This window comes from Hypanus sabinus, chromosome 15 (assembly GCF_030144855.1).
Source record: "Hypanus sabinus isolate sHypSab1 chromosome 15, sHypSab1.hap1, whole genome shotgun sequence".
Taxonomy (NCBI): Eukaryota; Metazoa; Chordata; class Chondrichthyes; order Myliobatiformes; family Dasyatidae; genus Hypanus; species Hypanus sabinus.
In genome coordinates this window covers 88399263-88421523 of record NC_082720.1, presented here as the reverse complement: position 1 = coordinate 88421523, position 22261 = coordinate 88399263, and the positions used below count along the sequence as shown (strand labels likewise).

Genomic DNA, 22261 nt, shown 5'->3' with positions numbered 1-22261 from the left:
AACATCTCAACACAAAACGATGAATGCACAGACGGGAAAAGCAACTCACGTGTAAGCCTCGAAATCTCCGTTGCTGATTGCTTCGATCAGCTGCTCGGTGGCTTTGATGATCTCCTGTTTGCGGACTGGAGGTGGCAGAGAAAGAAGATGAGGTCAGGCGCCTAACTGGTTAGTGCAATCACTTTACAGCACCAGCATTCAGGGTTCGATTCCCGTCGTGGTCTGAATGGAGTTTTATGTTCAGTGACTGTGTGGATTTCCTCTGGGTACTCCGGTCCCCTCCCACAGTCCAAAGACGTACTAACGGTTAGCGTTAGTGTGCAGTGGACAGGCCATGCTGGCACCGGAAGCATGGGACACTTGCAGGCTGCCCTCAGCACATCCTCGGACAGTGCCACATTTCCCTGCATGTTTCGACACTTTGTGAGTGCGTCTGATGAGGATAGACTGAGGTATGGCTTTCCTCCCTGGAGTGAGGGAGGATGAGGCGTGACGTGTGATTGAGTGGACAGTCAGAGATTTCAACCCCTGAGCAGAAATAGAGAATACGCTAGGGCATAATTTTTCAGTTGATTGGAGGAAAGTATAGGGGAGACGTCAGAGGTTTTTACACAGAGAGAGGTGGGTAGTGGAACGCTCTGCCATTGTAGTGATAGAGGCAGGTACGTTAGAGACACTAAAGAGATTTTTAGATAGGCACATGGATGATAGAAAAATGGAGGGCTGCGTGGGAGGGAAGGAGGTTAAAAAGTAGGCACAACGTTGTGGGCTGAAGGGCCTGTACCAGAATCACAGAGTCAGAGGATACTATAGTACAGAAAGACCCTCTGCTGTCTAGGCTGTGTTGAACCATCAACCTGATTGGTCCCAGTTACCTGGACATCTCTACAGCCCTCCATAAACATAAGACAGGAGCAGAATTAGGCCATCTGGCCCATCGAGTCTGCTCTGCCATTCAATCACGGCTGATCCATGATGCACCATCAATAACTCTCGGAGACGTGAGGCGAGAGATAGGCTTTTATTAGCTGGAAGAGAGAGAGCACTATCAGCAGCAAGAGACCATCACACAGCATCCTGGAGACTGAGGGAGGAGCAGTGCCTCCAATCGCCTTTATACCGGGGTCTGTGGGAGGAGCCACAGGAGCAGTCAGCGGGGGGGCGTGTCCAGACAGGTATATGTAGTTCACCACAATCCATTTTTCCATCTCCTCCTCAACTCCAGTTCTCGGCCTTCTCCCCATAACCTTTGATGCCATGTCCAGTCAAGAACCGATCAATCTCTGCTTTAAATACACCCAATGACCTGGCCTCCACAGCTGTATGTGGCAACAAACTCCACAAATTCACCACCCTTTGGCTAAAGAAATTTCTCTGCGTCTCTGTTTTGAAAGGGTGCCTCTCTATCCTGAGGCTGTGCCCTCTTGTCCTGGACTCTTCCACCATGGGAAACATCCTTTCCACATCTACTCTGTCTAGGCCTTTCAACATTTGACAGGTTTCAATGAGATTCCCCCCCCCCCCCCATCCTTCTAAATTCCAGCGAGTACAGACCCAGCCATCAAATGTTCCTCATATGATAACCCTTTCATTCTTGGAATCATCCTTGTAAACCTCCTCTGAACCCTCTCCAATGCCAGCACATCTCTTCGTAGATGAGGGGCCCAAAACTGTTCACAGTACTCAAGGTGAGGCCTCACCAGTGCCTTATAAAGCCTCAGCATCACATCCCTGCTCTTGTATTCTGGACCTCTTGAAATGAATGCTAACATTGAATTTGCCTTCCTCACCACTGACTCAACCTGCAAATTAACCTTTATGGTGTTCTGTACAAGGATTCCCAAATCTCTCTGCATCTCAGATTCCTGGTTTTTCTCCCCGTTTAGAAAATAGTCCGCACATTTATTTCTACAACCAAAGTGCATGACCGTGCATTTTCCAACATTGTATTTCATTTGCCACTTTCTTGCCCATTCTCCTAATCTGTCTAAGTCCTTCTGCATCCTGCCCGTTTCCTCAACACTACCTGCCCCTCCACCAATCTTCATATCATCCGCAAACTTGGCAACAAAGCCATCTATTCCATCATCTTAATCATTTATATACAGCATAAAGAAGTGGTTCCAACATCAACCCCTGCCGAACACCATTAGTCAATGGCAGCTAACCAGACAAAGATCCTTTTATTCCCTCTCACTGCCTCTGACCAATCAGTCAATGCTCTAATCATGCCATCTATATGCCATGATAGTCTTCCTCATTGCCCACTATAATTCCAGTCTTGGTGTCATCCGCAAATTTGCTGATCCATTTTACCACATTAACTGTTCTGGCTGTACTGTTCTACCGTATGTGTATGTTCTATGTTCTGACCCTCCAGTTACTTCTACACATGATCCCTTCATAGACTGTCACAACACAGAAACAGGCCCTTTGGCCCATCCAGTCTGCTCCAACCGTCACCACTCCTTTGCACCAATGCCATTTTTATCTTCCCACTGTCCCGTCATTTCCACCCCTCACTCAAACACACTGGGATGCAATCTACGGTGGCTGATTTATCCGCCAATCCTTGTGAGGAGGGAGGACAATAGAGCAGCATGTGGTCAATGCCGGAGTTTGGGATAGTGTAGCGATGTGCTACACACAGCGCTGAAATAACGTCACGCAGTCGGTAAATCGTTTGGAGACTAGTTTATTCAAACTTCGCGGCGCTGGCATTTAATCCTTAGCGCCCGCCCTCTCCGGGCGGAAATGACATCAGAGGTGCATTACCAAAGTCTCCCCCCACGTGCTGGCTATTTGTGAGCCGGTTCGCCTGCGCAGAAAGTGGGTCGTCACAACAGCACCCAGGTCTCTGGAATTGAACTGGGAGAATGAGCAAAGAGGTGGCAGATGGAAAACGGTGTAGGGAAGCATATGGCCACGCACTTTGATAGAAGGAATAAAGACATAGACAATTTTCTAAATGGGGCGAAAATTCAAAAACCTGAGATGCAAAGGGACTTGGGAGTCCTCAAGCAGGATTCTCTAAAGGTTAACTTGCTGGTTGAGTCAGGGTAGGGAAGGCAAATGCATCTTTTATGGAGGAGGCTTCATGAACTACCCTCCACGTACAGGGTGTGTCATTGGTTTTGAGTTGGTCAGAACCTGATGAGCTCTGAAATGTGCCCTCCCTCTGCAAATCTCACCTCTGGTATCCTCATCTTCGATCGTAGTGTTGGTACTCTCCAAGGACTCCTGCGTAAAAGCAGAAACAAAATTAACCAGGTGGTTCTTCAATTTAGATTAGAATTTTAATTGTCATTTTTGTTGCAGGTTAATATTTAATCATCTGCTTGTATTTCACACAAGTTTTATATGCCTCTGGTGGTCCTCTGTTCTGTACTAAGTGCTTTCTCATTGGTTAACTTGGTACTGCAGAATCGAATAAGTGCTTTCTAATTGGTTAATTTTTATCTATAGATTTGAATGGAAATTTTCTTATCTGAGGTATAAAAATAGTTGTTCTGTTAGGTGTTATCTTTGTTCCTTTGTATCTCTCAACTAGTAAACCTACTGTACGTTACCATTCTGTTCCAGCTTTCTTCGTTCTATCAACTCTTAATAAAATGAACGTGAAGCAACTTCTTCTAAAGGAGCCTTGGATCAAAAACATCAGAAAGCAACAGGATTAAATATTGTTGTACAGGGGATCGCTACCCTTTACGTTATATGTCAATGATCTGGATGACAATGGCTGAATCTGCGAATCCACTGAAGGTTGCAGGACTGTAGTATGCACGAGTGGCTGAATGGGGTTTGTTTTGCAGCTGTTTTGTTTTGTTGCTTCTTGTGTTCTGGGTTGTTCTGCTGAACATTGTGGGCATGCTATGCGGCACCGGAATGTGTGGTGACACTTGTGGGCTGCCCCCAGCACATTCATAGGTTGTGTTGGTTGATAACGCAAATGACATATTTCACTGTCTGTTTCAATAGACGTGACAGATTAATGAAGCTGAATCTGACGGCTTTGTGGCCAGGTTTGCAGACAATATGAGGAAAGGTGGTGTTGAGGAAACAGAGTGGCTGCAGGAAGACTTCGAGTTGGGGATTGGGCAAAGTGTGGCAGATGGAATATAGTGTAGGGAAGTGAAAGGTCACACGCTTTGGTAAAAGGAGAAAAGGTCTAGGCTGTTTTCTAAATGGGGTGAAAATTCAGAAATCAGAGATGCAAAGGGACTTGGGAGTCCTTGTAAAGGATTTGCTAAAGTAGGTACTGGTGAGGCCGCACCTGGAGTTCTGCATGCAGTTCTGGTCTCCTTACTTGAGGATGGGTATACTGGCTTTGGAGGCTGTGAAGAGGAGGATCACCAGGTTGATTTGAGAGATGAGGGGGTTAGACTATGAGAAGAGATTGAGTTGAGTTGTACTCACTAGAATGCAGAAGAATGAGAGAAATATAAAATTATGAAAGGGATAGATAAGAGAAAGTTGTTTAAACTGGTGGGTGAGACTAGAACTAGGGGACATAGCCTCAAGATTCGGGGGAGTAGATTTAGGATGGAGATAAAGAGGAGCTGCTTTTCCCAGGGAGTGGTGAATCTGTGGAATTCTCTGCCCAATGAAACAGTGGAGGCTACCTCAGTAAATATATTTAAGACAAGGTTGGATAGGTTTCTGCATAGCAGGGGAATTAAAGGTTATGGGGTAAAGGCAGGTAGGTGGAGATGAGTTTATGGCCAGATCAGCCATAGATTCATTGAATGGCAGAGCAGACTTGACCGGCCAGCTGGCCTACTCCTGCTCCTATTTCTTATGTTCTTATAAGAGCAAGGATGTGATGTTGAGGTTTTGTAAGGCACTGATAAGACTGCACTTGGAGTATTGTGAACCGTTTTGGCCCCATATCTATGGTGTACTGGCACTGGAGAGGAGGCTCACAAGAGTCATCCCGACAATGAAAAGGTTAACACATAAGGAGTGTTTATGGCACTGGGCCTATACTTAACTGGAGTTTAGAAGAATGAGGGGATCTTATTGAAACTTATTGAATATTGAAAGAGTAGATTCTGAGAGGATATTTTTTATAGTGGGGAGTCTAAGACCAGAGGACACAGCCTCAGAATAGAGGGACATCTATTTAAAACAGAAATGAGGAGGAATTTCTTTCGCCAGAAGGTGGTGAATCTGTGGAATTCATTGCCACAGATGCCTGAGGTGGCCAAGTCATTGGGTATATTTAAGGCAGAGGTTGATAAGTTCTTAATTAGTCAGGGTGTCTCAGGTTTCCGGGAGAAGACAGGAAGACTCTTACTCTGACCTCTCCCCTTTTCCATTCCTGAAGAAGGGTCTTGGACTGCTGAGTTTCTCCCATTTTATGTGCCTTTCCAGCATCTGCAGATTTTCTTGTGTTTGAAAGGGATAATAAATCAGCCATTATGGAGTGGCGGAAAAGAATCGATGTGCAGATTGGCCTAATTCTGCTCCTATGTCTTATGGTCATCCTACTCTGCATTTTCTGGGTAATGGTAACTGTTCTCTGCACCTTGTTGTTTACACACCGATGCCAGCTCAGTCCAGAGACTCGACAGTGAGACCGAGTGGTGGTCAGGGCTGCTTCCAGGAAACACATCACCATTTGGGAGAAAAGATTTTTATTTTAACTCGGTAAGTATAACAATTGAAAACCATTAAATGCCTTGGGATTGGTAAACTGGTTTCTTCTTGTCACTGAGATCCAGTGAGGAATCTGTCTTGCAAACAGCCCATACGATGGAATCATTTACAACAGGGGTCACCAACCTTTTCTGCACTGCGGACCGGTTTAATATTGACAATATCCTTGCGGACCGGCCGATGGGGGGTGTGGGTGTTAATCACGACCAGAATATAAGTGATAAGTCAACTATAGGTCACTTATAAGTGGCTAATACATTCAATTTCATTTCTAAAAGGGTTTATCTTATGAATTTAATGAACTTAATGAATTTAATATTAAACACACAGCGCATATTTTCCTCACATGAACATAGTGATAAGTCAATTATAACTCACTTATAAGTCAATAGCATCATAACATTTTAAGTAATGTTTGGATATTAAACACATAGCGCATATTTTCCTTGTACGAATATATAAAATCACTGCAACACACCAGTGAGAGGACAAGGTAAGGGCCCGAGGTCCGCGTACCGGGGTCACAGCGGTCGCAGTCCGGAGAGAGCGGCCAACCGAGCGAGGAGTGCGACAGGGGCGTGCCTCCCCCACCTCCCCCACTGTGCCTAGCCTAGCAGTCAGCGTAACACTATGGCTTTCAATTCCCACCACTGTAAGGAGTTTGTACGTTCTCCCTGTGACCGCATGAGTTTCCTCCCACAGTCCAAAGGTGTACGGATTAGTAGGGTAATTGGTCACATGGGTGTAACTGGGTGGAATGGAAGGACCTGTTACCCTGCTGTGTCTCTAAATAACATAAAATATATAAAATAACAGAATGCAGAATGAAGTGTTACAGTTACAGAGAACGTACAGAGAAGTTAGACAATCAGGTGTGAGATCAAAACGAGGTAGATTGTGAGGTCAAGAGTTTATTATAAGAGTATCTTATTATAAAGGGGGCTGTTGAATAGATTGATAACAGCAGGGTAGAAACTGTCCTTGGGCCTGGTGGGACGTGCTTTCACTGATAACAGTGGGGTAGAAGCTGTCCTTGGGCCTGGTGGGATGTGTTTTCACTGATAACAGTGGGGTAGAAGCTGTCCTTGGGCCTGGTGGGACATGCTTTCACTGATAACAGTGGGGTAGAAGCTGTCCTTGGGCCTGGTGGGATGTGTTTTCACTGATAACAGTGGGGTAGAAGCTGTCCTTGGGCCTGTTGGGACGTGCTCTCACTGATAACAGTGGGGTAAAAGCTGTCCTTGGGCCTGGTGGGACGTGCTTTCATTGATAACAGTGGGGTAGAAGCTGTCCTTGGGCCTGGTGGGACATGCTCTCACTGATAACAGTGGGGTACAAGCTGTCCTTGGGCCTGGTGGGACGTGTTTTCACTGATAACAGAGGGGTAGAAGCTGTCCTTGGGCCTGGTGGGACGTGCTTTCACTGATATCAGTGGGGTAGAAGCTGTCCTTGGGCCTGGTGGGACGTGCTTTCACTGATAACAGTGGGGTAGAAGCTGTCCTTGGGCCTGGTGGGACGTGCTTTCACTGATAACAGTGGGGTAGAAGCTGTCCTTGGGCCTGGTGGGACGTGCTTTCAGGCTTTTGTATCTTCTGTCCAATGGGGGGGAGAGGAGAGAATGTCTGGGGAGGGTGGGGTCTTTGATTCTGCCGGCTGCTGTACTGAGACAGTGGGAAGTGTAGACAGAGTCCGTGGAGGGGAGGCTGGTTCCTGTGATGGGCTGGGAAAAGAAGTTCCCTCTGTGGATGGAGTGTGTTTCATCTGCTGATGATCTTCTGGCTGTCATTAACATTACCAGTGTCATGTCACTCGTTGTTTCTCCTACATTTCAGACTGTGTGTGACCCAGCAGTGATCAATCATGTACAGCTCTGCTACTCACAGACAATGGGTCAGAATAGATTGGGGAAAATATCATGAAAATCCGGTCTTACCTTCACTCCATCAGCTTTCCTGTTTCCTGAATTCTTCCCGCCTGCAGACAGACAGAATTATGTTACTGTCATAGTCATTAATGCTGTGAGAAGTAGAAGCAGAATTAGGCTATTCTGCCCTTCGAACCTTTGCCACCATTCCATCATTGCAGACTTACTATCCCTCTCAACCCCGTTCCCCTGTCTTCGCTCCGTAACCTTTCACACCCTAATGAATCAAGAACCTATCGACTTCCATTTTAAATATACCCAGTGATGGCCGCCACAGCTGCCCGTGGCAACAAATTCCACAGATTCACCACCCTCTGGTAAAGAAACTTCTCTTCATCTCGATTCTAATGGGATGGTCTATTCCGAGCTGTGCCCTCTGGGTCCTAGATTCCCCACTACAGGAAACATTCTCAGCATGTCCACTCTATCAGCTCCACATCCACTCTATCTGTGCCCTCTGGGTCCTAGATTCCCCAATACAGGAAACATCCTCTCCACATCCACTCTATCTGTGTCCTCTGGTCCTAGACTCCCCCACTACAGGAAACATCCTCTCCACATCCACTCTATCTGTGTCCTCTGGTCCTAGACTCCCCCACTATCGGAAACATCCTCTCCACATCCACTCTATCTGTGTCCTCTGGTCCTAGACTCCACACCATAGGAAACATCCTCTCCACATCCACTCTATCTGTGTCCTCTGGTCCTAGACTCCACACCATAGGAAACATCCTCTCCACATCCACTCAATCTGTGCCCTCTGGGTCCTAGATTCCCCACTATAGGAAACATTCTCAGCATGTCCACTCTATCAAGACCTTTCAACATCAGCCTAGATTGGTTCAATCAAGAGAAAATCTGCAGATGCTGGAAATCCAAGCAACACACACAAAATGCTGGAGGAACCCAGCAGGCCAGGCAGTACCTAGGGAAAAGAGTACAGTCGACGTTTTGGGCTGAAAACAAAGGTGAGAGGTCAGAGTAAGAAGGTGTGGGGAGGGGAGGAAGAAGTACAAAGTGGTGGGTGATGGGTGAAAGTGGAAGAGGGGAAGGAGTGAGGTAAAGATCTGGGAAGTTGATTGGTGAAAGAGATAAAGGGCTGGAGAGGGGGGAATCCATAAAAAAGGGTTGCAGACCATGGAAGAAAGGGAAGGGAGAGGAGACCAGAGGAAGGTAAAGAGAGGGAAGTGGGAATGGGGAAATAGTGAAGGGGGGGCAATTACTGGAAGTTTGAGAAATCAATGTTCATGCCATCAGGTTGGAGCCTACCCAAATGAAGTATAAGGTGTTGCTCCTCCAACCTGGGCATGGCTTCAGTGCAACAGTAGAGGAGGAGGTCATGGATTGACAAGTGGGAATGGGAAGTAGAATTGAAATGGTGGCCGCTGGGAGATCTCATTTTTTCTGGTGGATGGAGTGAGGTGGTCTCCCAGTCTACGTCGGGTCTCACTGATGTACGAGAGGCCACACCGGGAGCACTGCACACAGTAAATCACCGCAACGGACTCACAGGTGAAGTGTCGCCTCACCTGGAAGGACTGTCTGGGGCCCTGAACGGCGGTGAGGGAGGAAGTGTAGGGGCAGGTGTAGCACTTGTTCCGCTTGCAAGGATAAGTGTCAGGAGGGAGATCGGTGGGGAGGAATGAAAGGACAAGGGAGTCACGTAGGGAGTGACCTTTACGGAAAGCAGGAAGTGGGGGTGTGGGAAAGATGTGCTTGGTGGTGGGATCCCGATGAAAATGGTGGAAGTTGTGGAGGATTATGTGCTAGACGTGGAAGTTGGTAGAGTGATAGATGAGAACAGGAGGAACTGTATCCCTGGCAGGGCGGTGGAACAATGGGGTGGGGGCAGATTTGCACGAGTAGAAGAGGTGAGGGTGAGGGCAGTGTTGATGATGGAGGAGGGAAAGCCCCTTTCTTTGAAGAAGGAGGACATCTGATTAGTACTGAAATGAAAAGACTCATCCTGAAAGCAGATGGAGGAACTGAGAGAAGGAGATGACATTTTCACGGGTGACAAGGCGGGAAGAAGTACAGTCCAGATAGCTCCAGGACACTGGGGGTTTATAAGAGAGATATTAGTAGATAAACTGTCTCCAGACATAGAGACAGAGAGATCGAGAAAGGGGAGGGAAGTGTCGCAAATGGACCCGGTAAATTTGAGGGCAGGGTGGAAGTTAGAGGCAAAGTTGATGAAGTCAACAAGCTCAGAATGGGTGCAGGAAGCCTCCACCCTGATGGCATGAACATCAATTTCTTGTACTTCCGGGAATGTCCCTGCATCCCAACCCATCTCCTTCACCATTCTCCATTCCTGTTTCACTCTCTCACCTCACCTGCTTTCCTGTCTGTCACCTCATCTCCTTACCTGTCCACCTCATCTCCTTAACTGCCCATCACCTCATCACCTTACCTGTCCACCTCATCTCCTTACCTGTCCACCTCATCACCTTACCTGTCCACCTCATCACCTTACCTGTCCACCTCATCTCCTTACCTGTCCACCTCATCACCTTACCTGTCCACCTCATCTCCTTACCTGTCCACCTCATCTCCTTACCTGTCCACCACCTCATCTCCTTACCTGCTCACCACCTCATCTCCTTACCTGTCCATCACCTCATCTCCTTACCTGTCCATCACCTCATCTCCTTACCTGCCCATCACCTCATCACTTACCTGTCCACCTCATCTCCTTACCTGTCCACCTCATCACCTTACCTGTCCACCACCTCATCTCCTTACCTGTCCACCACCTCATCACCTTACCTGTCCATCACCTCATCACCTTACCTGTCCGTCACCTCATCACCTTACCTGTCCACCACCTCATCACCTTACCTGTCCATCACCTCATCTCCTTACCTGTCCACCTCATCACCTTACCTGTCCATCACCTCATCACCTTACCTGTCCATCACCTCATCTCCTTACCTGTCCACCAACTCATCACCTTACCTGTCCACCACCTCATCTCCTTACCTGTCCGTCACCTCATCACCTTACCTGTCCACCACCTCATCACCTTACCTGTCCACCACCTTATCTTCTTACCTGTCCACCACCTCATCACCTTACCTGTCCACCAACTCATCACCTTACCTGTCCACCACCTCATCACCTTACCTGTCCATCACCTCATCTCCTTACCTGCCCACCAACTCATCACCTTACCTGTCCACCACCTCATCTCCTTACCTGTCCGTCACCTCATCACCTTACCTGTCCATCACCTCATCACCTTACCTGTCCACCAACTCATCACCTTACCTGTCCACCACCTCATCTCCTTACCTGTCCGTCACCTCATCACCTTACCTGTCCACCACCTTATCTTCTTACCTGTCCGTCACCTCATCTCCTTACCTGCCCACCACCTCATCTTCTTACCTGTCCGTCACCTCATCACCTTACCTGTCCACCACCTCATCACCTTACCTGTCCACCACCTCATCACCTTACCTGTCCACCACCTCATCTCCTTACCTGTCCGTCACCTCATCTCCTTACCTGCCCACCAACTCATCACCTTACCTGTCCATCACCTCATCTCCTTACCTGTCCGTCACCTCATCACCTTACCTGTCCACCACCTCATCTCCTTACCTGTCCACCTCATCACCTTACCTGTCCATCACCTCATCACCTTACCTGTCCACCTCATCACCTTACCTGTCCACCTCATCACCTTACCTGTCCACCACCTCATCTCCTTACCTGTCCGTCACCTCATCTCCTTACCTGTCCGTCACCTCATCACCTTACCTGTCCACCACCTCATCTCCTTACCTGTCTGTCACCTCATCACCTTACCTGTCCACCACCTCATCACCTTACCTGTCCACCACCTTATCTTCTTACCTGTCCACCACCTCATCACCTTACCTGTCCGTCACCTCATCTCCTTACCTGTCCACCAACTCATCACCTTACCTGTCCACCACCTCATCTCCTTACCTGTCTGTCACCTCATCACCTTACCTGTCCACCACCTCATCACCTTACCTGTCCACCACCTTATCTTCTTACCTGTCCACCACCTCATCACCTTACCTGTCCACCAACTCATCACCTTACCTGTCCACCACCTCATCACCTTACCTGTCCATCACCTCATCTCCTTACCTGCCCACCAACTCATCACCTTACCTGTCCACCACCTCATCTCCTTACCTGTCCGTCACCTCATCACCTTACCTGTCCATCACCTCATCACCTTACCTGTCCACCACCTCATCTCCTTACCTGTCTGTCACCTCATCACCTTACCTGCCCACCAACTCATCACCTTACCTGTCCACCACCTCATCACCTTACCTGTCCATCACCTCATCTCCTTACCTGCCCACCAACTCATCACCTTACCTGTCCGTCACCTCATCTCCTTACCTGTCCACCACCTCATCTCCTTACCTGTCCATCACCTCATCACCTTACCTGTCCATCACCTCATCACCTTACCTGTCCACCACCTTATCTTCTTACCTGCCCACCACCTCATCTTCTTACCTGTCCGTCACCTCATCACCTTACCTGTCCACCACCTCATCTCCTTACCTGTCCACCTCATCACCTTACCTTTCCGTCACCTCATCTCCTTACCTGTCCACCACCTCATCTCCTTACCTGTCCACCACCTCATCTCCTTACCTGCCCACCACCTCATCTTCTTACCTGTCCACCACCTCATCACCTTACCTGTCCACCACCTCATCACCTTACCTGTCCATCACCTCATCTCCTTACCTGCCCACCAACTCATCACCTTACCTGTCCACCACCTCATCTCCTTACCTGTCCGTCACCTCATCACCTTACCTGTCCATCACCTCATCACCTTACCTGTCCACCACCTTATCTTCTTACCTGCCCACCACCTCATCTCCTTACCTGTCCATCACCTCATCACCTTACCTGTCCATCACCTCATCACCTTACCTGTCCACCACCTTATCTTCTTACCTGTCCGTCACCTCATCTCCTTACCTGCCCACCACCTCATCTTCTTACCTGTCCGTCACCTCATCACCTTACCTGTCCACCACCTCATCTCCTTACCTGTCCACCTCATCACCTTACCTTTCCGTCACCTCATCTCCTTACCTGTCCACCACCTCATCTCCTTACCTGCCCACCACCTCATCACCTTACCTGTCCATCACCTCATCTCCTTACCTGTCCATCACCTCATCACCTTACCTGTCCATCACCTCATCACCTTACCTGTCCACCTCATCACCTTACCTGTCCGTCACCTCATCTCCTTACCTGTCCACCACCTCATCTCCTTACCTGTCCATCACCTCATCTCCTTACCTGTCCACCACCTCATCTCCTTACCTGTCCACCACCTCATCTCCTTACCTGCCCACCACCTCATCACCTTACCTGCCCGTCACCTCATCACCTTACCTGTCCATCACCTCATCACCTTACCTGTCCATCACCTCATCTCCTTACCTGCCCACCAACTCATCACCTTACCTGTCCACCACCTCATCACCTTACCTGTCCACCACCTCATCACCTTACCTGTCCATCACCTCATCTCCTTACCTGTCCACCACCTCATCACCTTACCTGTCCGTCACCTCATCACCTTACCTGCCCATCACCTCATCACCTTACCTGTCCGTCACCTCATCTTCTTACCTGTCCATCACCTCATCTCCTTACCTGCCCACCACCTCATCACCTTACCTGTCCATCACCTCATCTCCTTACCTGTCCGTCACCTCATCTCCTTACCTGTCCATCACCTCATCACCTTACCTGTCCATCACCTCATCTTCTTACCTGTCCATCACCTCATCTCCTTACCTGCCCACCACCTCATCACCTTACCTGTCCACCACCTCATCACCTTACCTGTCCATCACCTCATCTCCTTACCTGTCCATCACCTCATCTCCTTACCTGTCCGTCACCTCATCTCCTTACCTGCTCAACACCTCATCACCTTACCTGTCCGTCACCTCATCTCCTTACCTGTCCGTCACCTCATCTCCTTACCTGTCCACCACCTCATCTCCTTACCTGTCCGTCACCTCATCTCCTTACCTGCCCAACACCTCCCTTTGGTGCTCCTCCCCCTTTTCTTTCTTCCATGGCCTTCTATCCTCTCATATCAGATTCTTCAGCCCTTTTTCACTTCACACCTCCCCCCTCCCGGTTTCACCTCACTACTCCCTTGTACTTCTTACTCCCCTCCCCCCACCTTATTGACCTCTCATCTTTTTTCTCCCAGTCCTGATGAAGGGTTTCAGCTGAAATGTTAACTGTTCACTTGTTTCCATGGATGCCACCTGGCCTGCTGAGTTCCTCCAGCGTTTTGTGTGCGTTACTAGGTTGGTAAGTCACCATTGTTAGGTTAAGTTTGTTGAGGACTCTGCACCGAAGAGGACAAACTGGGTCTTCTCAAACCAGAAACCATGGATGAACTGGAAGATCCACTCCCCACTGAAGTCCAGGTTTGCAGCATCCAAAACACGTGTCCTGACCTTTACAAGAAATTCAGACGTGACCTCTGCAAAGCTATCAGAGATGACAGTATGAGCCCTAGGCCACAATCAGGGCTTACGTACTGAACAGGTTACAGAGCAAAATTGGGCAACATATCTGACAGCAGCGCATCCCTTCACAATTAAGACATCTATTATCAAAGCATGTATACTATATATACTACACTGTATATACACTGCACTCTACTATATAACCTCCTGAGATTCATCTTCTAGCAGGCAGCCACAAAACAAAGAAACATAATAGAACCCATTAAGACCCCCACAACAAACACCGTCAAACACCCAAAGTGTGAAAAAAGAGAATAAATCACATAAACAATAATAAATAAAACAGCCAGAGCCAGTTTGGTGCTGAGGTGAGTGCCAATGGCTGCAGGAAGGGTTTGCCACCAGCTGCCTGGGCGGTGTCCTGTGAATATGAATCTATAGTGACCATTATGGATGTAAGATCACTCTTCTACAGAGAGGAACTGCAGAGAGTACCGGGCCCATAAACATCCAGTGTGTGTCTTCAGGCTCCTGTACCCCCTCCTTGGTGGTGGCAATGAGAGGAGGGCGTGTTCAGGGTGATGGTGCTGGCTGAGTTTACAGCTTTCTCCGATCCCGTGCGGTGACCCCTCCACACCAGACGGAGATGCGACCAGTTGGAAAGCTCTCCGTGGTAACTGTCCGCTTGCAAGAGAACCCATCTGTTCCAGAACCGTGCAAGCTCTTTGTCTTGTGTAAAATAGTCAGAGACTTGCATTATGTGTTAGCTTACACATCTCTCCATCCAGAAACTCCCAAGGAGGCAGTCGGTTCCACTTCCAGTTGGGCTCTGCACGGCTGTGTTTTATGTGATTGGGATGACATCATTCTGAACTCAGCCAGCTCCTCCATGGGAAACATACTGCAATACATCCATGTTTTCCATCTTCCTTTCTTGCTGTTTGCTTGATTTTTTTTACACGTGGCGGGGGGAGGGTTTGATGTTTTTCTTTGAAAGGATGGGGTCCATGGTTTTGTTTCATGGCTGTCTGTGGGGCACATGATTCTCAGGGTTGTATACTGCATACATACTTTGATAATAAATGTACTTTGAACTAGCCTCCCCAACATCGAGGGCAATGCCTCAAAAAGGTGGCTTTCATCATTAGCACCATAAGACAATAAGATATAGGAGCAGAATTAGGCCATTCGGCTCATCAAGTCTGCTCTCCAATTCATCATGACTGATGCAATTTTCCTCTAAGCTCCAAACTCCTGACTTCTCCCCATATCTCTTTGCGCCCTGAACAATCAAGAATCTATCAACCTCTGCCTTATATATAGACAAAGACGGCCTCCATAGCAGCCTTTGGCAAAGAATTCCACAGATTCACCACTCTCTAGATAAAAGGATGCCCCTCTATTCTGAGGCTGTGGCCTCTGGTCTTATGCTCTCCCACCAAAGGAAACATCCTCTCCATCCACTCCATAGAGACCATTCACTATTCGATAGGTGTCAATGAGGTCACCCCTCAATCTTCTGAATTCTAGTGAATACAGGCCCAGAGCCATCAAACACTCTTCATACGACAAGGTGTTCAAACCTGGAATCACTTTTGTGAACCTACTTCGAACCCTCTCCAGTTTTAGCACAACCTTTCGAAGATAAGGGACCCAAATCTTCTCACAACACTCCATGAGCCTCACCAGTGCTTCATAAAGTCTCAACCTTACATCATTGCTTTTATATTCTAGTCCTTTGGAAAGAATGCTAACATCACATTTACCTTCCTCACCAAATCCTGCAGGACTCCCAAATCCCCAGGCATCTCAGTTTTTTTGTATTTTCTCTCCATTTAGAAAATAGTCAACCCTTTCATTTCTCCTTTAGGTAGAGGAGACCATGCCCAATATCAATATGGCACTCAGTTTAGATGGGTTAAATCCAACATGAAATATCTGGGGATTAAGCTTAATCGTAATTTGGATGACCTTTATAAACTTAATTATCTTCCCCTGCTGCGGAATGTCGAGAAGGACCTACGTAGGTGGATAAACCTGCCCGTCACACTGATGGGCAGGGTAAACTGTATGAAAGTGAAGACAATGCCAAGACTTCAGTATTTTTTCAGTCTTTACCTATCCCATTATCCAATAATTTTTTTAAGATTCTCAATGGATATATTCGTCTATTTTTATAGTCGGGTAAAATATTAAGAATCTCCATGGAAAAATTGACCTGGGAGTATAACTTGGGAGGGTTAAAATTACCAGATTTTAAAAAATATTATTTAGCTGCACAAGCACGTTTTATTGCTTCTCTTTTTGACGTGATAACTATTCCTTCTTGGGCTACAATTGGCTTACACATGGTAGGAGAACAATTTATATATAAATGGGACTCCAAATAATAAAAAAGCAAACAAATAATCCTGTACTGAGACATGTAATTTATGTCTGGGAAGAAATTAAACAATTTATGGGTCTAAAAAAAGGAATACCCTCAAAGACCTCTATCTCAGAACAGATTAATACCTATGTTTCTGGGTAATAAATTTCTAGTCACCTGGTATCAACACGGTATCAGGCGCATTGAAGATTGTTATAATCAGCAGAGGCAATTTACGTCTTTTGAGGGACTTAAAAATAAATATAATAACACATTCTTCTGCTATCTCCAATTACCATCTTATTGAGGGATTGTTTGGGTCTATCACTGGCCCGACCAAGGTGCTCAGACATGGAGATTCTAATTCGAAGAGGGAATACGATTAAATTTATTTCTAATATGTATTCTTTATTCCAGGACCAATGCCCAAAGTTTGGTATATACAGATCGAGGGAAAGATGGGAATCGGATTTGGCATTGTAATTGATCATCAATGCTGGTCACATTTATGTTTGGATAGTGTTACCACTCTTATCAACTCTAAATACAGAATGATACATTTTAATTTTTTACATCAGTTGTACCTCACACCTGAAAAAATACATAGAAACATAGAAAATAGTTGCAGGAGTAGGCCATTCAGCCCTTCGAGCCTGCACCACCATTCAGTATGATCATGGCTGATCATCCAACTCAGGAACCCTGTACCTGCTTTCTCTCCAAACCCCCTGATCCCTTTAGCCACAAGGGCCATATCTAACTTCCTCTTAAATATAGCCAATGAACTGTTTCTGTGGCAGAGAATTCCACAGATTCACCACTCTACTCTCTGTGTGAAGAAGTTTTTCCTCATCTCGGCCCTAAAAGGCTTCCCTTTTATCCTTAAACTGTGACCCCTCGTTCTGGACTTCCCCAACATTGAAAACAATCTTCCTGCATATAGCCTGTCCAATCCCTTTAGAATTTTATACATTTCAATAAGATCCCCCCTCAATCTTCTAAATTCCAGTGAGTATAAGCCTAGTCGATCCAGTCTTTCTTCATATGAAAGTCCTGCCATCCCAGGAATCAATCTGGTGAACCTTCTCTGTACTCCCTCTATGGCATGAATGTCTTTCCTCAGATTAGGGGACCAAAACTGCACACAATATTCAAGGTGCGGTCTCACCAAGGACTTGTACAACTGCAGTAGATCCTCCCTGCTTCTGTACTCAAATCCTTTTGCTATGAATGCCAACATACCATTTGCCTTTTTCACCGCCTGCTGTACCTGCATGCCCACCTTCAATGACTGGTGTACAATGACACCCAGGCCTCGTTGCATCTCCCCTTTTCCTAATCGGCCACCATTCAGATAATAATCTGTTTTCCTGTTCTTGCAACCAAAGTGGATAACCTCACATTTATCCACATTAAATTGCATCTGCCATGAATTTGCCCACTCACCCAACCTATCCAAGTCACCCTGCATCCTCTTAGCGTCCTCCTCACAGCTAACACCACCGCCCAGCTTCGTGTCATCCGCAAACTTGGAGATGCTGCATTTAATTCCCTCGTCTAAATCATTAATATATATTGTAAACAACTGTGGTCACTGCCTGCCATTCTGTAAAGGTCCCGTTTACTCCCACTCTTTGCTTCCTGTCTGCCAACCAATTCTCTATCCACATCAATACCATACTCCCAACACCGTGTGCTTTAAGTTTGCACACTAATCTCCTGTGTGGGACCTTGTCAAAAGCCTTTTGAAAATCTAAACATACCACATCCACTGGCTCTCCCCTATCCACTCTACTAGTTACATCTTCAAAAAATTCTATAGGATTTTTCAGACATGATTTTCCTTTCACAAATCCATGCTGACTTTGTCAGATGATTTCACCTCTTCCCAAATGTGCTGTTATTACATCTTTGATAACTGACTCTAGCATTTTCCCCACCACCGATGTCAGACTAACCGGTCTATAATTCCCCAGTTTCTCTCTCCCTCCTTTTTTAAAAAGTGGGGTTACATTAGCCACCCTCCAATCCTCAGGAACTAATCCAGAATCTAAGGAGTTTTGAAAAATTATCACTAGTGCATCCGCTATTTCTTGGGCTACTTCCTTAAGCATTCTGGGATGCAGACCATCTGGCCCTGGGGATTTATCTGCCTTTAATCCCTTCAATTTACCTAACACCACTTCCCTACTAGCATGTATTTCCCTCAGTTCCTCCATCTCACTAGACCCTCGGTCCCTTACTATTTCCAGAAGATTATTTATGTCCTCCTTAGTGAAGATAGAACCAAAGTAGTTATTCAATTGGTCTGCCATGTCCTTGTTCCCTATGATCAATTCACCTGTTTCTGACTGTAAAGGACCTATATTTGTCTTAACCAATCTTTTTCTTTTCACATATCTATAAAAGCTTTTACAGTCAGTTTTTATGTTCCCTGCCAGCTTTCTCTCATAATCTTTTTTCCCTTTCCTAATTAAGCCCTTTGTCCTCCTCTGCTGGTCTCTGAATTTCTCCCAGTCCTCAGGTGTGCCGCTTTTTTTGCTAATTTATATGTTTCTTCTTTGGACTTGATACTATCCCCAATTTCCCTTGTCAGCCACGGGTGCACTACCTTCCCTGGTTTATTCCTTTGCCAAACTGGGATGAACAATTGTTGTAGTTCATCCATGCGATCTTTAAATGCTTGCCATTGCATATCCACCGTCAACCCTTTAAGTATCATTTGCCAGTCTATATTAGCTAATTCACATCTCATACCTTCAAAGTTACCCTTCTTTAAGTTTAGTACCTTTGTTTCTGAATTAACTACGTCACTCTCCATCTTAATGAAGAATTCCACCATATTATGGTCACTCTTACCCAAGGGGACTCGCACGACAAGATTGCTAACTAACCCTTCCTCATTGCTCAATACCCAATCTAGAATGGTCTGCTCTCTAGTTGGTTCCTCAACATGTTGGTTCAGAAAACCATCCAGCATACATTCCAAGAAATCCTCTTCCTCAGCACCCTTTCCAATTTGGTTCACCCAATCTATATGTAGATTGAAGTCACCCATTATAACTACCGTTCCTTTATTGCATGCATTTCTAATTTCCTGTTTAATGCCATCCCCAACCTCACTGCTACTGTTAGGTGACCTGTACACAACTCCCACCAGCATTTTCTGCCCCTTAGTGTTATGCAGCTCTCCCCATATCGATTCCACATCCTCCAGGCTAATGTCCTTCCTTTCTATTGCGTTAATCTCCTCTCTAACCAGCAATGCTACCCCACCTCCTTTTCTTTCCTGTCTATCCCTCCTGAATATTGAATATCCCTGGATGTTGAGCTCCCATCCTTGGTCACCCTGGAGCCACGTCTCCGTGATCCCAACTATATCATATTCTTTAATAACTATCTGCACATTCAATTCATCCACCTTGTTACGAATGCTCCTCGCATTGACACACAAAGCCTTCAGGCTTGATTTTACAACACTCTTAGCCCTTATACAATTATGTTGAAAAGTGGCTCTTTTTGCTTTTAGCCCTGGATTTGCCTGCCTGCCGCTTTTACTTTTCACCTTATTACATTTTGCTTCTACTCTCATTTTACACCCCTCTGTTTCTCTGCACTTGTTCCCATCCCCCTGCCACATTATAACCATAACCATATAACAATCACAGCACGGAAACAGGCCATCTCGGCCCTCCTAGTCCATGCCGAACTCTTAATCTCACCTAGTCCCACCTACCCGCACTCAGCCCATAACCCTCCACTCCTTTCCTGTCCATATACCTATCCAATTTTACCTTAAATGACACAACTGAACTGGCCTCTACTACTTCTACAGGAAGCTCATTCCACACAGCTATCACTCCCTGAGTAAAGAAATACCCCCTTGTGTTTCCCTTAAACTTCTGCCCCCAACTCTCAAATCATGTCCTCTCGTTTGAATCTCCCCTACTCTCAACGGAAACAGCCTATTCACGTCAACTCTATCCATCCCTCTCAAAATTTTAAATACCTCGATCAAATCCCCCCTCAACCTTCTACGCTCCAATGAATAGAGACCTAACTTGTTCAACCTTTCTCTGTAACTTAATTGCTGAAACCCAGGTAACATCCTAGTAAATCGTCTCTGCACTCTCTCTAACTTATTGATATCTTTCCTATAATTCGGTGACCAGAACTGCACACAATATTCTAAAATTGGCCTTACCAATGCCTTGTACAATTTTAACATTACATTCCAACTTCTGTACTCAATGCTTTGATTTATAAAGGCCAGCGTTCCAAAAGCCCTCTTCACCACCCTATCTACATGAGACTCCACCTTCAGGGAACTATGCACAGTTATTCCTAGATCTCTCTGTTCCTCTGCATTCCTCAATGCCCTACCATTTACTCTGTATGTTCTATTTGGATTATTCCTGCCAAAATGTAGAACCTCACACTTCTCAGCATTAAACTCCATCTGCCAACATTCAGCCCATTCTTCTAACTGGCATAAATCTCCCTGCAAGCTTTGAAAACCCACCTCATTATCCACAACACCTCCTACCTTAGTATCATCGGCATACTTACTAATCCAATTTACCACCCCATCATCCAGATCATTTATGTATATTACAAATATTATGTATATTAGTTTAAATCCTCCTGACAGCAGTAGCAAACGCTCCCCCTAGGACATTGGTTCCAGTCCAGCCCAGGTGCAGACCATCCTGTTTATACCGGTCCCATCTCCCCCAGAATTGGTTCCAATGCCCCAGAAATTTGAATCCCTGCCCCTTGCACCATTTTTCAAGCCCCGTATTCATCTGAAATATCCTCCTATTTCTACTCTGACTAGCATGTGGCACTGGTAGTAATCTGGAGATTATTACTTGGTCCTACTTCTTAGTTTATCTCCTAACTCCCTAAATTCACCTTGTAGGACCTCATCCCATTTTTAACCTATATCGTTGGTACCTATGTGCACCACGACCACTGGCTGTTCACCCTCCCATTCCAGAATATCCTGCAGCCGCTCAGAGACATCCTTGACCCTTGCACCAGGGAGGCAACATACCATCCTGGAGTCTCATTTACGGCCGCAGAAATGCCTATCTATTCCCCTTTCAATTGAATCCTCTATCACTATAGCTCTCCCACTCCTTTTCCTTCCCTCCTGTGCCGCAGAGCCACCCATGGTGCAATGAACTCGACTGCTGCTGCCTTCCCCGATGAGACATCTCCCCCAACAGTATCCAAAACAGTGTATCTGTTTAGGAGGGAGATGACCCCAGGGGACTCCTGCCTACTGCTACTCTGTCTAGTGGCCACCCCTTCCCTTTCTGCCTGTGTAGCCTTTACCTGCGGTGTGGCCAACTCACTGAACGTGCTATTCACGACTTTCTCAGCATCGCGGATGCTCCAGTATGAATCCAATTGCAGCTCCAGACGCTCAATGTGGTCTGCCAGAAGCTGCAGTTGGACACACTTCCTGCACACATAGTTGTCAGGGACACTGGAAGTATCCCTGATTTCCCATATGCTGCAGGATGAACAAACCACGGGGTCGATCTCAGCTGCCATGACCTACCCAATACTTGCCTCAACTTTTGAAACTTTCTCCTTTGAAAGGAACTTACCCGGCCTTACCTCACTTGGAGTGAAGCTCGTCCTCAGCCTCTGCTCGCCAAAGCCTCTCGAGTCAAAGCCTCAAATCTCCACTCCTTCACTGCCCACCCACACACTGGCCACTTTCCACAGGCCGCTCCGCTTGAGCTACCCCTCTATTTATTTGTTTGAGCTTTTCAAACTGCTTGGTCA

General features: G+C 46.5%; 1 protein-coding gene across 1 annotated transcript in view; it reads right to left on the bottom strand.

The window, feature by feature from the left end:
• The window catches only part of LOC132405678 (calcium/calmodulin-dependent protein kinase type II subunit alpha), a 332781-nt gene that overhangs the window by 49517 nt on the left and 261003 nt on the right, over positions 1-22261 (bottom strand). Inside the window, exons 13-15 of the mRNA XM_059990685.1 lie at positions 7592-7632; positions 3192-3240; positions 50-125 (exon numbers count right to left, since the gene is read on the bottom strand). Of these exons, the coding sequence (XP_059846668.1) occupies positions 50-125; positions 3192-3240; positions 7592-7632 (166 nt within the window). The remainder of the gene's footprint in view (positions 1-49; positions 126-3191; positions 3241-7591; positions 7633-22261) is intronic.